Source organism: Achroia grisella, unplaced genomic scaffold, assembly GCF_030625045.1.
Source record: "Achroia grisella isolate CSIRO2021 unplaced genomic scaffold, CSIRO_AGI_Agris_v1 utg109, whole genome shotgun sequence".
NCBI lineage: Eukaryota > Metazoa > Arthropoda > Insecta > Lepidoptera > Pyralidae > Achroia > Achroia grisella.
In genome coordinates, this window is record NW_026712573.1 from 6927124 (window position 1) to 6940263 (window position 13140).

Genomic DNA, 13140 nt, shown 5'->3' on the forward strand with positions numbered 1-13140 from the left:
GTAAATAAGAAACTCGGAACTTAGATTCGTGTTAAAACTCAATAACTAATGAATTAGTTCGAAAACTGAATTTAATAATTTATTGTATTAAATATTTTCGTATCACTCGCATTTTAATCAATTCTATTGATAAAAATACTGTTAGTATCTTACAGTCCTCTGTAAGATACTATCTACTAGTATCTGTTTTTTCTTTATATTCCTATATATAATTATCATTAATGTATTATGAATAATTATGATATTCAGAATACGTCACCATTCACTGTCTAAGGTGCAAAGTGTAATGTCAAACGACATCATCCAAAGTGATTCATTATCCCTGCCAGAAATTAAAATATTTATCTCGACTTGCTTTAATCGGTTTCACACGAACTATTTACCTGCACTCTGGATAAAAACCGGATACAGCTGAGAGGGCTATATTTGGTTTTTATTCGTTATTTTAATTTAGTGATATTTTTATCTTGATAAAGATAGATAGCAAGATCTTGTTACAAAAAACAAAGTTAATGAGCCATTTACACGTCAAATTCTAAATGGGCATACGTCACGGTATCAAATAAGTTACGCAAACATATTAAGAAAAGTCTTAACCAACTTTTTAGTTTGGAACTAGATGGCGCTGTATGCAGGGTCTTTGTGAAATATAGAGTTGTTTTTTCCACAGTTGCAAAAATTGACAAATAGACTTGAACCTGAGATACAGTCATTAAATATCTGGTTCTTCAACTCCTAGTATCGTTGGAAACATACGATTATTAATTTCTTTATGCGATATTATATATGTGCCTAGGGAAACATGATGAGCACGCCATCTTTCATAGTAGAGAACGCTGCAATTACAAGGAGAGAAGTGACGGTTCCGTATACCGTACATAGATAACGATGATCATTATATAAATTTCGAAATACCACAAAACTACATGCGTGCGAATGAAGATAGACGACCCATATACATTTCATTATAATTATACTAATTATTTTTCTTAGGCTTACATACATGAGACAGTTTTTTTAATAACAATATTTATTCGGCTGACCACAACCCCGACTGTCTCATGCCATAGTGCAGACTAGCTCATGTATGGTTTAGTTTACATAACACATTTCATAACTATACCTAAGTTTTTCAATGCAGGGGATCAGTGTTCAGCGCGCTATCATCAGCACACTGGGCGCTGAGTCAGCTCGACGCTGCTATAAACTACATGCAACAAGACTTAGCAGTGGCCAAGTCATTGGGTGACACAGCCGGAGAATGCCGCGCCCACGGGAACCTTGGTGCGGCGTACTTCAGCCAGGGTTCTTATAAAGATGCCCTCACAGCTCATCGGTATCAACTTGTCCTCGCTATGAAATGCAAGGTAAAGACAACATTAATAGTAAACTTTAAAAAAGGGCCCTCTGTCTAATAACTCTAATATTTTACTAACTTAACTTTAATTATTTTTTATTACTATTAATTGTTGTTTCTCTAATTATATTTGATTGCATCCCATATCTTAATGAGGTCCGTGAATTCAATATATTATATAATAAGTTCAGTACTAATAATTACTGCTGTAAAATAATATGCAAAAAAACAGAACTATAAAACAAAAGACGAAAGTAGTTCTGTGCGTTCTCTCGAAAACGTACAGAACTCGCTATTTGAAAACTATGGAACAAAAGACTAATATAGTTATCTGCGTGCAGCCAACTTTTTACAAAGTCGTCTACCTCATTCTCACATATTTCAGTCATGAAGTTATTTGCTTTTTAAGCTGTTTAGGGGAGACTAGGCTATGAAATTATAGGATAAGAAACATGATATCTCAATCCTCCGGAATGTAGAGCTGTTCATGTATGTATACGAGGGTTGCCACTTGCTATCGGGTAGACCGTGATGTTATTTACCATTTCAATTACATAATAACCTAATAATGCTAATATACCTTAATAATATTCTTCGAAACGTCCGAAAAAAGAACGAGTCTCTAGTATAAAAAACAAGTATTTCACCGCTTATTTCATGTCTAATTAATTATGCTAAATAACATAAAATAATCATAAAAATCTCTGTCACCTAGGTATACGAAAATTGTTCTAACTACCGCATTGTTCGAGCTGCCTTAAAACTATCGTAGAAAATTACATTTAACCCGCAAGATAAGTTTCAATGAGTTATTTTTTGATTAACAGTCCGTCATTTCTTTTATTTTATAATCACTTGTAATATACACATATGTATATTCAATTTCCCTTAGGTAAGTTCATTACATAAGTTGCTATATTGTATTTTTTATGGTTTATATATGTACTACGTATTCATAAAAATTCAAATAATTAGGAACCTCTTTAGCTAATGAAATGTTTGTCCCTTTCTGTTCAACTAATTTAGGGTGCAACAAAACACTCTGAATTGTCAAAATATTGTTTTGTAGAGGATAACATACAGTATTCTGCGGCTGAAATATGACAGTGATTAGTGAATTATTAAATTATTATTATACTGAATAATATAAAAATATTAATATAACACTTCATATACTGAATAAAATTCTATTATTTTTTAATTTTCAACTTTTGTTTTAGTAATATTTTATCTTGCGGTTTAAAAGTTATTTCGTATCTTACCACATAACTCTGTGCATCCTTTATTATTTTATACTCGGCAAGTCAAGAGTCTGAGACTCTGATTATAGAAATGAGTTTCAGACGTCTAGAAAATTATAAGCTTTACATTACGCGTGTAATGGAGTTAAGTTGTAGGTGTTGGTTTGTTCGTGTCGGCGTAATGCCGTGAAATTAATCCTTTGAACAATTTTTATGTATTACATTTTCTTTATTTTCATGCGTCTAAAGTATGGACATACATATATAATATCAACATAGGAATACAGATATCTTATGAAAACATTTTTCGCGTACCATATTTAATTGACACTAACTTAATTTAGTAGGTATATATAAACATACATATATATATATATATATATATATATAATTTAATATTATATATATATATATATATAATATTAAATTACTGATTGACTCATTCTCACTAAAACTACTGTGTAATTAGTTAATAACGAATTTGTATTAGTTATTATGTATATATGTGACTTGCATAGTTCATCTTTATTAAATAGCTTATGTATAAATAATTTTGTATGTAATAGGACAAGTACTTTTTAGAGTAAGATTTAATATACCTCTCGTAAAGGCAGGGTCAACGTTTAAAACGTTATGTTTATTTGCTCAGTGGAACCAATGTTCGCAGCTTCACAGTTGGCTGTAGCTATAAAAATAATTTTACACGGTTTCCTGTGACTTTTAGAGGTAATTGTAGCTGATATGAAAAAAGCACCAATTCGATACATTTGTACAAATAATAATTAAATTCATATTTTTCACATTCACATTCGAGCTGATGTTATTTATGAGTTTGTTAGAATAACTCAGTAACCAAATAAAGCTTATAATTAATTCTTTATATAAGAACCAGCCAATAGCTAACATTAGCGAGGTTGTCTGCTTTTTTCGAATGAAATGTTTATTCCTTCGATATGATTGATCTATCTTCATGTGAAATGTCATTTATTTTGGTTCTTTCGTTTTATTATGTAAATGTAACAAATGAACTTATAATATTACTGTGGATATACCTACATATATTTTGTTAATTAATAAATATATATATATATATATAACCAAAGTATTATTTTAGAGAACTCAATTTTTTTAAATTAGTTTTTATATTTTAAGTCCGTTAAACTCTTTCTCATGTTTATTTATGTACCTTTAAATAGTATAAAATGATAACTTTCGCTGTCTGTTTGCTTAGACCTTTTAAACTACGCAACGGATTTAATGCAGTTTTAGCAATATATTAGAGAATGATTTAAGAGGATACATGTAGGTACACCAGTGAGAAACCGGGGCAGTTATGAATAAAAGAAATAAATCTTTTGACTTTAAAATATTAGTAGGAAGAAACTATTACTATTATTATTGCTGAAACTATTTTCGTATACAATCAAATTGTAATTGTAATCGTTCGTTATCGTTACGAGTCAGTAGCCACCCGGTTTGTTGCATTGCATATATGCATACTCATACTCGGTCATGCAAAAGCGAAACATTCATTTGCATAGATGTAAATTTGTACGAGGAGTCACTCGTAAACTATTGATATTACGTACTACCACTAGAATTACATAGCTACTATGAGATCTCACTAGTAATTCGAATCAACTTACAATTTTATGACTATTTATTGATGTTTTGAAAATACATATAATACTATAGTTTGTGATAGATACAGAACTTTTATATTCAATTTACACTTAATAATTATCTATAATTACCTATTCAAAAAATTTTTATTGGGTATATTTTCACACAACAGAATATTGCTTGATAATCGAATCCGCGACCCGAATTAAATCACTAAACCACCGAAGCCGATAATATGTGAACGGTCGTGATACAATCTATCTTCATTTCACATTTAATTACGATATTAAATGTGAGATGAAGATAGAGTGTATCGCGATCATTGACTATCTTTTGTCTAAAAAAAACAAGTGATGTCGCGAGTAATAGTCAGTAATATAAATACGAAAGTGTGTATATCTGTGTTTTGTATGAATAATTAAAAGGTATACATATATAAGTCAGTGAATAGTTAGGTAGTTGTAATATAGATGTATATTTAATATGCTACCTACACCGTTGCTGCAATATGAACAAGCGATGATATCGTAGTATGGTATTCATTACGTTTAAAGAAACACTGCGAATAATAAAGTTCGCTTTTTATAGAGGCCTTTGATCGTTGCCGGTGCACCCGTGCACATAGTAATGATAATTTGCAGTAAATACAGTAACATTGCATAGCCTTTTATCGTAATTACCAACCAAATGATAATTTGCGATATTAGCGAAAATGAAATTAAATGCACTCGTTTCCTGAACTATTTCCATTAGTGCATTAACTGACATTGTAGACTATGAAACGAAGTTAAGTTTCCAACCAATTAAACATATTAATTGCTGGGGAGTTAAATTGCAAGTATTATTAAGTGATAAGGAAATGTTGCCATCACGTCAGACCCCCCTTAAAACTACATCCAATAATTATACACAATATATTATATAAATTTTTATGTAGCAATGTGTTCTCTTTTTTCTTTTACAACTTTTACAGAGTTAGAGAAGAGGATAGTTAGTAGTGGGAACATAGTGACTATATTATTATCAATGTGTAGTTATAACAATTGTAACAGGTAGCAATCTTCATGTCCCTTGTCGTCTCATGTCTTCATTGTCCCTGGATATCAAATTATTTTTAAAAATCTTTATTTCATTTATTAAATATCTTTAACTCAGCACTATTGTAAAGAAATATTATTCTATAAATTTATGTAAACTTAAATATCAGCCGTTCACAACGCTGTGTTGACATAAATTGGATTCATGAGACAACATCACGACGGTTTATTTAAATAATTACAAAAAAAATCCTGTTGTGTTCAAGACTCAATTACCATGTCAGCTTTACGACAGCGTTATTATAAACAAGTTTGAAAATGTTGTAGCAAATACTAGATATATTGCCAGCTAGTTCAATTGGAATGTATGGTAGAGTACATAAAAACTTCAAACAAACGAACTGTACCGTCACCGTTATCCCAGAGGGGTGGTCGGAAGTATTGTTAACTGTCGAAATAATGATATAACTCTTCACATGGCCACATTTCGCTAAATTTATTTGAACCCAACCTGGCAAGAGCGAACCCACTGGCGGCTCTCGGATTATTTTTGGTTTGATGTCGGTGTCTCCTATTATTTAACTTAATTGACCGGGAGGTAGCCAGACATATTTTCATTATAGAATATTTCAAAATTGACAATCTATGATTTACGACAAATAACTTACGTATTTTCATAATATCAGTTCACAATATTGTATATGTATATTTATATTCAACATATGAAAGCAATATAGTTATTCTGACAATACCAATATGAAGTTATTGTTATTACAAAGGCACAACTTCTTATTTCATTACTAATCGGGATATAAAGATTGGTCAGGATTCAAACATATTTGCTTATGACCTAAAATACCTTTCTGTGCTAAAATAAAAATGTTCGTAGACACTCATAAATCTTCAGTTTCCGATAATCTTAATGGGGTATCTGGGGGGGAATATTCTTACAAAATTTGGGAATAAGGCTCTACCACGTTTGGCTTAATTTAAAACAACGAAATAAATGTTTATTATGATATACTTGTAAATATTACATTGCTATAATTTCTTGTACAAATAAATTAATATACCGAGTCAAATATGAGCGTGCCAAGCATTGCATTCATAACTTTGACAGTTTACAATAGCTCTTCTAATCTGAGATAACCGCTATGAAAATCTATTAATTTATGTATTTTTAAATATTTACACTAAAATACAAATAACTATAATAGATATTTATATACAGATAACATCTATATACTCATCGGACTAGTAGAGCCCAGAGGGCTGGCCGTATTACCTTGTTGGATCGCGATGGCGCGTTCGTCAGGTCCGTTAGCCTAACTACAGTTTTCTTCTGATCGCTAGATGACCTGCCTGTATCTCCACAGTAATCTCAAAAAGTAATGAACAGATTTTCATACCACAACACTGTGATGTCTGTAGAAGGTTTAGGAATATAATTCGTTAATGTTTTGTGTAAATTACCTGAAATATGTAACGCTGGAACGAGTTGGTAATAGATTATTCTCGTAAATATTTCATGTACAACACTCGGATACTATACTTACATTATGGATGTTAAATGGAAACTAAGTTATGTTTTAAACTTAAATAAATGAAATATAATATATTTCATATGGTAGTTAAAAACGAGTAATCACGAGAGCAACCCGCAAAACAATCCAATGAACAAATAGTCATAAAAAATATTTACTTTACGCGTTCCAGCCGAGCAGCGTCCAACAAAAAAGCCGCTGATTTAAAATAACCGCGAAATGTTCGCAACGACTGGAATTTGTTTACGAGTAATCTGAGGCCTTTCGGGAATGTACACAAAAAAAAATTAAACCTACTCACAACTACAATAATATATACACACGGAGATATAACAAACATTGCCTATACTTATTTAACAGTATGATGATATATATGAATATGATGTTTTCTTTTATAGTTTAAGGCTGCATATTACAATTTTCATAGTAGCACGGTTTTTATACAGCCCCTCTTCATAAAAAACGTGCTACTATGAAAATTTTCTAAAACTAATTAGACTTGATGAAATTCTGTCCATGGGATAAGGCAACTACAAATAAATAAATAAATGTCAACGATTCATACTAGTCAGATTTTCTTTAAACAAATTTTGGTTTAGAATTGCACTGAAAAACATGATTCCCTAAAATAGACATATCTTTAGAACATTCATATGAACAATCCAAGACAGTAAGGGATTTTGCAAAAATCTCCAAAACATTGAAAATATACCTAATAAATTTTCAGATTAACGAAAAAATACCTTTATATTTACTACGTAAACCGATTAGGGCGGAAAATAAATATTTAAAACAAAATTTCGATCAAAAGTATTGCTATCATGTATTCATTTCATTTTTATAACATTAGTTTACAAAAACAGCAAATATGTGTAACGTATAAATACATAAAAATTAACTTGTTCATTATGAAAGAGACTTGAGCGATCTTACTTTAAAAAGGTTTCTAAGTCTATGTATTTCTACGTAACAATTTCATACGTTTGTAGATTTGATATGAACAGCGTATTTAAATTGCATACATATAATGCAATGCGCTGATCTTGCCTGCCTTCACTCGTGAATTCAAATATGCGTTTATCCGAGAATAATTTGACAGTAACATGTGAGGTATCCTAGGCAACCTTCATTAGCGAACGTCTAGAATAACTGTCCGTTCATCTAGGCAGGTGCTATCTCTGTGACCATGCGAGATGCTCGGTATTCGCAATATGACAGAACTACCTCCTACTCGAATTATATAATTTACATATAATATAAAACAGTTTGCAATGAAGGTAATGACATAAATATCTACACACTGATATTTGTAAAATGTCTTGTACAACGTGTTATATGATGCTCATGCATGTCCACATACGATTAGGTATTTTTAAGCTCTTTTATAATGAAACTGGAAGTGCATAGTCTTTCATGGTTCACATAATGAATGGATTTAAATATATATAATATAAACAACATTTACACTTTGCACATTATTCTGTGTGCCTAATTCTGGTATGAATAGTATGTATGTATGAATGCCGCATTCAAAGAGCAGCAAATAATACACTACACTACTATACACTAGTAATACTAACAAAAATGTACGATACCGTATCCTGCTCTATATAAATATATAAAGACCTTTATTCTAAGTGTCCTAACCATCTCAAAGTGAATATACGACAAATTTACATTGATAATAAAAAAGCGTACGAAATCCATTATACCTTATAAAGTATAATATACCTTCATAAGTTGATTGAGGTTATCAAGTTGGGTAAGTGCTTGAGACTACATAATATAATATATATCTTCATACTAGCTGTCCCGGCAAACATTGTTTTGCCACAAAATTTTAAGTACTAATATCGCTATTAAAAAATAGAAGGGTGAAAGTTTAGGATATATATTAAAAATATATTGACCAAAAATAACTTAAAAATAATAGGGGGGTCAACCCTTAGAGGTATAAAGGGGGGTATATGACTTAGGGGGGATATTACTTATTAATAATAATAATAATATAATATTACTTATTATTGGGGGGATATCACTTAGGGGTATAAAAATAGTAACCGATTCTCAGACCTACTGAATATGCATATAAAAGTTCATAAAAATCGGTGAAGCTGTTTCGGAGGAGTATGGTAACTATCATTGTGACACGAGAATTGTATATATAAAAAGATTATGTTCAAACATCTATGTGCTTTATAAATTGGAAGTTACGTGTGTATGCACTAAACATATCTGAGCTTAGGCACGATACGAATTGAAAAACGAACGAGTCGGTATGTAAATCACCACGTTATCGTATCAAGTTGCACATACTTAATTAGCTAGATTGGTGCAGCGCGTCCAACCTTACTTGGTGGTTTATTACACGAAAACATCGATATCGACAGTTTTTATAAATATACTTAATACTTAATTTCGATTGTGCATTTGCAAATATTTAAATACGTAGTTAAGTATGGTTTTCAATATGCATATAAAACCTATAGGTTGAAATATATGTTATATATTAAATATATTTATCTAGTAGTACATTATAAAATATAATGTACTACTAAATATATGTATTCAAATCCTTTTTTGTTTTGATGACAATTAAAATATATTTATTGCATTTTCGTAACTTAATCTGTTATTTCCTTTATACTAGACAAAAAAAGGACATAGCAGAAGCAAAGCTAGGCGTTGTTGATATATACTATCATTCAAATATGTACATATATTCAAACTACGAGGATCTCTCTTTTCTACTTAAAAGCTTATATTCGCGAATATATTTTCTCTATTTTCACATTTCTACTCTGTCTACAACTTATTCCCACTTATTTGTAAACACACTTCATTAGTTGGCAGTATGAGTCATAGATACGATAGCTAAACACTCACATACACACACACACATAGATTTATTAAAGTACGTACGTATTTTTTATCGATACATAAAGGTAACATCCTTGACAATGAAATTGACGAGACAAAGCCCTATTGGCGGTCTGTCTTCAAACATTTTTTCTTCTTCACTTCCTTAGTGAAAAGGATACGATGCATTCTACGCTGCGTTTATCCATATATTTTATTGTTAGTCTTATTATAAAGTCAGTCCATATAAGTCATTCGTACCATGTTGAATAACAAACTAAGAAATTGCTCTTCTATAAATATGTGTTTATTAGCGATTTTCACACATAATTATTTTTAGCAGAGTATTTGCTATATATACCAATAACATACAAATTAATTGTTTATTTATTTATTTGCTCATAAAACAGATTACATTCCGTGCAAGAATTGTTCCGTGCTTAGGAGCGTATAGTTTAGTACAAAACTGGATTGTACTCCAACACTATGTATTCCTAAAAGCTAAATTATATAGATACATGCAATATATGCTAGACAGTGCTAGATAATAAAAAGTACACTAAATAGAAAGTAATATAGAACTACGTACTATTATAAATCATTTTGTTAACAGTAATGTATTAAAAAAAAGTACAACAAGTAATAGAAAAATAAGTAGAATAGTTTACTGAGTATATATAAAACAAATGTAGTCATTCTAGTTACCTAAATTAAAAAAATTTCAACTTGACATTATACATATTTTTTTACAGGACACACAAGCAGCGGCGGCTGCTTTAACTTCATTGGGACATGTATACACAGCCATAGGCGACTACCCTAATGCTTTAGCGAGTCATAAGCAATGTGTCCAACTAGTCAAACAGATGGGCGACAGGCTACAGGAGGCTAGGGAGATAGGAAACGTCGGAGCAGTGTATTTGGCTATGGGAGAATTTGATTCGGCTGTCGATTGTCACACGCAACATTTAAGACTTGCACGAAGATTAGGAGATCAGGTAAAGTTTTATTTTGAATTTATGCATATTTATTTCATGCCTATAATTATATATTTTTATCTGTATACTTTCAAGTTACTCGCAACTTTTTAAATTAAGTAGATTTTACGCATTAGTATGAAATGGTTACAAATATTATATATTTTAAAATATCTACTCTAATTGTAAATGTATATATTTCTGATTGATTCTCATGTGATTGAAACATAGAGTTAAAAACAGCGGTAGGCTTTCATCCTTACGTGCTATATATATATACTGAGCAAAATGAGCACGTCAAAACCACTATATGCCTGATTGTTAATATTAATATATGATTGTATGTATGTTGTAGGTAGAAGAAGCAAGAGCATATTCAAACCTTGGTTCTTCATATCACTATCGACGAAATTTTTCACAAGCAATAGCTTACCATGAGAATGTACTGAGGATTGCACAAAGCTTGGGCGACAGAGCTATCGAAGCCAGAGCTTACGCTGGACTGGGACACGCGGCCAGGTATGTCATATTTTATGAGGTAATAAATATCGTAATATCATGTATACTTGTTTAATGTATGCTATGTATATGTATTTATTTACGTACTATAATTTTGATATTTTATACGTTATCACAACAAAAATTTTGTATTTTAATCTTAAAATATTAGTTATACATACATACAGTTATATTATGGATATAACTATGTATTTATACTAATGTATTTATTACTTTTAGTTATATAGGTAGATTAGTAGGCTTATATATTAATAAACACCGTCATTGAATACATGTATTTAAAAAAATAGTAATGCCATAATAATTTTAAAATATCGTTTTCAATGTAGTCTTAATTAATATGATACGTTAATAACAGTGTATTTATGATATAATTTATATATAACTACCCATCAATATCATTTCAACTGATGCCGGATGATTCGTAACTAAATAGATCTTCACAGTTTAATATATGTATATCTGATATTTCTTTACATTAATAATAATTATATGAATACAGTCATATAATCATACAAAGATAACATGCGATCTCCACGAACTAATCAACAGGTGCGGCGGTGACTACGCGCAAGCGAAGAAGTGGCACGAACGACAGCTCGATGTTGCTTTGGCGGCGAGAGATAAGGTTATACATATATTAATTGAAATATGCTACATTATCTATTTTATCGTTTTAATAAATATACAGCGGAACCTCACTTACCTTTTATACTGATAATTCTAAATGTTGCAGGTGGGGGAAGGTAGAGCCTGTTCGAATCTGGGCATCGTGTATCAATTACTAGGAGAGCATGATGCTGCACTTAAGTTGCATCAGGCTCATCTTTCTATTGCCAGGCAATTACAGGTGAGTACTTATAAATTACTACTACTTATAAATTACTCTTATTCGCGGGCGAGGAAAATTACTCTTCACTTAGGTTTGATATCAACCTACCTATTAAATTCCCCTAAGAGCATTATTAGGTAATGGTCTACTTATTTCCTTGAATATTGTGTTTGAGTTATAATAGTAACACTTCAATGCGGACTAATGCAAGAATAGAGTGAAATGTGATGGCAAATTCACTCAGTTACAAGCATCGAGAGCTGCACTTCATTAACTAGGTACCTACGAAATTATTGTGTTAGGTCCAAATATAACTCTAATTTATAATCTAATGATCATAATTTACAAACTTCTTATAAACACTTTTTCAACCCAACCTATTATGTGCCTATAATTTCAAATTATTTTTTATAACTAAATTCTTATCTGTTCTCTGTAGCAGTCATTATTTACTGGTACAGAGTGTTAATTATATATATATATATATATATATATATATATATATATATATATATATATATATATATATATATATATATATTGCCTTTCGTATTATGCGCATTAAAGGTAATAAATTAGTCTGGTTTTAATATTAATTATTATCTTGTAACTTTTACTGCAGGATAAAGCCGGCATGGGTCGGGCTTATGGCAATATTGGAAACGCATATTCTGCAGCGGGTTTTTACGAGCAAGCGATAAAATACCACAAGCAAGAGCTCACGATATCTAAAGAGGTGCATGACAGAAGTTCGGAAGCCTCTACACATGGCAACTTGGCTGTTGCCTATCAAGCGTTGGGTGCTCATGATATGGCGTTGTTCCATTATAGAGCGCATCTAGGTTGGTTTTGATTCTTGACAATTATAATGTTGATGGATGGATGAATGGATGGATGGATGACCCATCTGATATCGGTTATAGGTTATATATCTAAGTTACTTATTAAATACATAAATGTTTCTATGTGTACACCTGTTTAGTACTACTTGATTGACTAAAAGGAACTTAATGATATTTGACTTAATGATAGATTGTATCATAAGGACAGACATCTAAAAAACCAGGTACAGTCCCGGATAACAGCTATAAATATTTACAAAAACTAATAAGCATAGAGTTACTTACACTAACTTATCATGATCAAATAAG

General features: G+C 30.8%; 1 protein-coding gene across 1 annotated transcript in view; it reads left to right on the top strand.

The window, feature by feature from the left end:
* Positions 1 to 13140, top strand: part of LOC131845191 (tetratricopeptide repeat protein 28) — a 78793-nt gene that overhangs the window by 47472 nt on the left and 18181 nt on the right. The window contains exons 7-12 of the mRNA XM_059194233.1: positions 1142 to 1367; positions 10414 to 10659; positions 10994 to 11157; positions 11710 to 11785; positions 11894 to 12007; positions 12612 to 12831. Coding sequence (XP_059050216.1) covers positions 1142 to 1367; positions 10414 to 10659; positions 10994 to 11157; positions 11710 to 11785; positions 11894 to 12007; positions 12612 to 12831 — 1046 coding nt within the window. The remainder of the gene's footprint in view (positions 1 to 1141; positions 1368 to 10413; positions 10660 to 10993; positions 11158 to 11709; positions 11786 to 11893; positions 12008 to 12611; positions 12832 to 13140) is intronic.